Source organism: Stegodyphus dumicola, chromosome 4 (assembly GCF_044657685.1).
Source record: "Stegodyphus dumicola isolate Sdum_Otavi_A_Nest chromosome 4, ASM4465768v1".
Lineage (NCBI taxonomy): Eukaryota > Metazoa > Arthropoda > Arachnida > Araneae > Eresidae > Stegodyphus > Stegodyphus dumicola.
This window is the reverse complement of record NC_140771.1, coordinates 142,685,221-142,688,589: the sequence shown is the minus strand read 5'-3', so window position 1 is coordinate 142,688,589 and position 3,369 is coordinate 142,685,221. Positions and strand designations below refer to the sequence as shown.

The 3,369-nt window shown below is 38.1% G+C and overlaps 1 protein-coding gene across 1 annotated transcript; it reads left to right on the top strand.

Annotated features, from left to right (window-relative positions):
* The first annotated feature begins 2,207 nt into the window (after positions 1–2,207).
* Positions 2,208–2,939, top strand: LOC118189647 (general transcription factor II-I repeat domain-containing protein 2-like). The gene has a single exon (XM_035360306.1). The coding sequence runs from the start codon at positions 2,208–2,210 to the stop codon at positions 2,937–2,939; it is 732 nt and encodes a 243-aa protein (XP_035216197.1).
* Positions 2,940–3,369: the final 430 nt, after the last annotated feature.

Below are 3,369 nucleotides of genomic sequence, written 5' to 3'. Positions count from 1 at the left end.
AACGGAAATTCCAAGTCGCCAAGCCGTCGCCAATCAACCACGCCTCGCGAATGGGGAGAACTTGGAATTTCAACAACCCTGTAAGCAATCCCAACGAAGGAACGCTGAAAACTCGAAAAAAAAAAGACTATTTTACCGGAAAGAGGGCATTTCTTCCCCCCAGAATCGAAATCACAATGACAACGGAAAAAAAAAACTATTATTTAAAGACCATAACTAAAATGCAATTAAAGCTAGGAAAACGAAAGTTATGTCAAATTAAAGAGCTAATTTTTCTGCAACCAATGATATTAAATACTAAGAAATCGACTTAATTTTTATCATAAAAAATGAGTTTATTACATGAAAATTAACCTATATCCATTGTCTGAGTGTACAAGATTGAAGACGCTGTTCGCGTAAACTCGAATAGCCGAAATATATTACACTAAAATTAATAAGCCAAATAAAACAATATAACCAAACTTGTTGTGTAGCTAAAATTTTGAATATTTACGTCGCGAATTTCAATTATTAATATGTGTTTCAAGTCATTGTTATTCTAATATTTTTATTTGTATTCATGTGTATTTTAATCTGGAAAAAAAGTATTCTTAAGCTCTTAAGGTTTTATTTAACTCGTTATTCTTGAGTAGGAATTGTAAGAAAGGCGGGAGACGGTTGCAAGGAAACACATCTGGTTTATAGCCTTTTACTAAAAGTGGAGGCAGTAGTGTTGTCGCCTTTTAGCTAATGGTGTTTGAAACGAAAATCGTCTTCCTGTCGCTTTGTTAAGATTGCAGTTTTCTTACTTCAAGACAGTGGGGGTGTGCTAAGCTTAGGTAATTGGATTCTCGTAAAGCTTAGTTTCGCTTGTTAGTTGGGGGTCCATTTTTTTTTCTCACGTTATGTGTACAGATGTTTTTTTGGACTGCATTGTCAGATTTTCTGGTGTTTGATTCGTCATGGGTGTGTCATTTTTCTCAATTTAGGTAACGTAAAATTCCAGGATTGGTAAGATTTAATTTTATGATTTTTTTTAAAGCCTAGCTAGGCTAGAAATTATTCTGATTCAGATTTTTGAGCGAAAAGAAAAAGGAACAGCAGAAAGTTTTGCGGAGCTCCCCCTTTGCGGGGCGAGCGACTTGTACCAGCGGGCTGCGGTGATGGCTGTAGCGGAGTCTGATTTGAGTGAATTTTGAGCAGCCGCGATGTGAAAGAGAAAGATCGTGGGGCGCTTTGCTCTGCTGTGGGCTTCCTGAGCAAGAGGGACTGGGTACCGTTTTTCTTTGCTCTAGAGCAGGGGTCTCCAAACTTTCCAGCCTTAGGGCCATACTGATTATTCCAATAAGTTCCGAGGGCCAAAACCATATTATCATTGTTGCCGGTGGTAAAAAGTGAAATAGTCCACTGATGAAAAAAAAAGTCCGAAAAAGTACACAACGTTTAAAAAAGGCTGCAAATCGGACTAAAGTCCGCAAAACGGCAACACTGCATATTATTAATTTTCCTGTCATTATCTGTAATTTCTAGATTAATCGTAGAGTACGAGCCATGAGGAGTAACGTGACACGACATCTGGTGGACACAAGCGGAAATAGGTAGTACCTTCTATCGCTAACAGATGGCACTAATAGCACGTACAGAAGTCAGTTCCTATGACACTGTTGTGAAATAAAATAGTGCGTACCTCCTTAAAACGTGTTTGTGCGTGTTTAAGACATCTTTGTAACAGTATTTTGATTTGGTGTTGGTGTATTTAATTATGGCAAAGCACACTAGGGCTATCTGCCTAAGAGGAGGGACGCCTTTCGTGGAGGACTTTCTAAGGGAAACTGGCTCGTATACACGTTACACATGGGGAAAACCACGAAAACGCCCATGCAGCCAGCCCGTTCGCGGGATTCGAACCTCGGACCGAACTACCAGTGTTCAGCGACTTTACCGCTCGGCCGCTGGTGGGCTATTTTGATTTGAATTGTTGCTTTTGTGTGTGATTTAGTAGTATGGAAAAGAAGCGAAAAATTGATAGTGAATGCAGAAAATTCAAAGATCAGTGGAATATTCAGTATTTCGTAATTGAGTCCAGTAACAAGGCGCTATGTTTGATTTGCAATGAAAGCATAGCCGTTCTCAAAGAATATAACATTAAACGTCATTATGAAACAAAACATTTTCAAAATTACTCAAAATATACAGGAAGTTTGCAGACAGAAAAATTCGAAGCTATGAAGCGCGGATTGAAATCGCAGCAATCTTCATTTACAAAACTCGAAACCGAACAAGAGGCTGCAACTCGTGCCAGCTTTCGTGTGGCTCTTGAAATTGCAAAACGTGGAAAACCATTCACCGATGGAGAAATGATCAAAGAATGCATAATTGCAGTAGCCGAAGAAATATGCCCTGAAAAGGTAAATTTATTAAAAACTGTCAGTGTGTCAGCAAACACTGTGGCTCGAAGGGTAGAAAACATCGCTGAAAATATATCCTCTCAACTGTTCGACAAAAATGGACATGTTGAGTGGTTTTCTTTGGCCTTGGATGAGTCAACGGATGTGTCAGATACTGCTCAGGTGTTGATTTATATTCGAGGAGTAGATAAAAGCTATGAAGTGCATGAAGAACTTCTTGATATGTATAGTATTCATGGCACAACTACTGGTACAGATATTTTTAAAGGAGTTGAAATGGTCATTAATCAAAAGAACCTCCGAAGGAAAAACTTGAAATGTATTACAACTGATGGAGGCAAAAACATGAGTGGGAAAGATAAAGGAGTGGTCGCTCTTGTGTCAAAGGCTGTAGAAAATGACGGTGGTTCAAAACCATTAGTCTTACATTGTATCATTCATCAACAGTCTTTGTGCGGAAAATGTTTGGATATGTCTGAAGTTCTGAAACCAGTCATATTAACTGTTAATTTTATCAGATCTTTTGGGCTGAATCACCGACAATTATGACAATTTATTGAAGAGATTGGAGAAAATGACTTACCTTATCATACTGCCATACTTTGGCTTAGTTGTGGGAAAGTCCTTCAGCGCTTTTTTGAACTTCGAGCAGTGATCGAAATTTTTTTGAATGAAAAGCATCGCCCTCTTACTGAATTACAAAACAACGCATGGCTGTGGAAGTTAGCATTCTATGTTGATTTGACAAAACATGTGAACAAAGTGAATTTGAGATTGCAAGGAGGAAACCAGCATCTTCCTGATTTATACACTAATATCAAATCATTCCGGAAGAAATTGATACTGTTTCAATCACAACTATGAAGTAAATGTTTTTCACATTTTAAAACGTGTGAAATATTCAGCCACACCACTGAGACTGAGTTTCCTATCGATTTTGCAATCGAAACTTTGAGTGCTTTGAAAATAAATTTTGATA

Bases quoted from the DNA above. Each gene is read 5' to 3' on its own strand.
- LOC118189647 (XM_035360306.1), top strand. From the start codon at position 2,208: ATGAAGCGCGGATTGAAATCGCAGCAATCTTCATTTACAAAACTCGAA.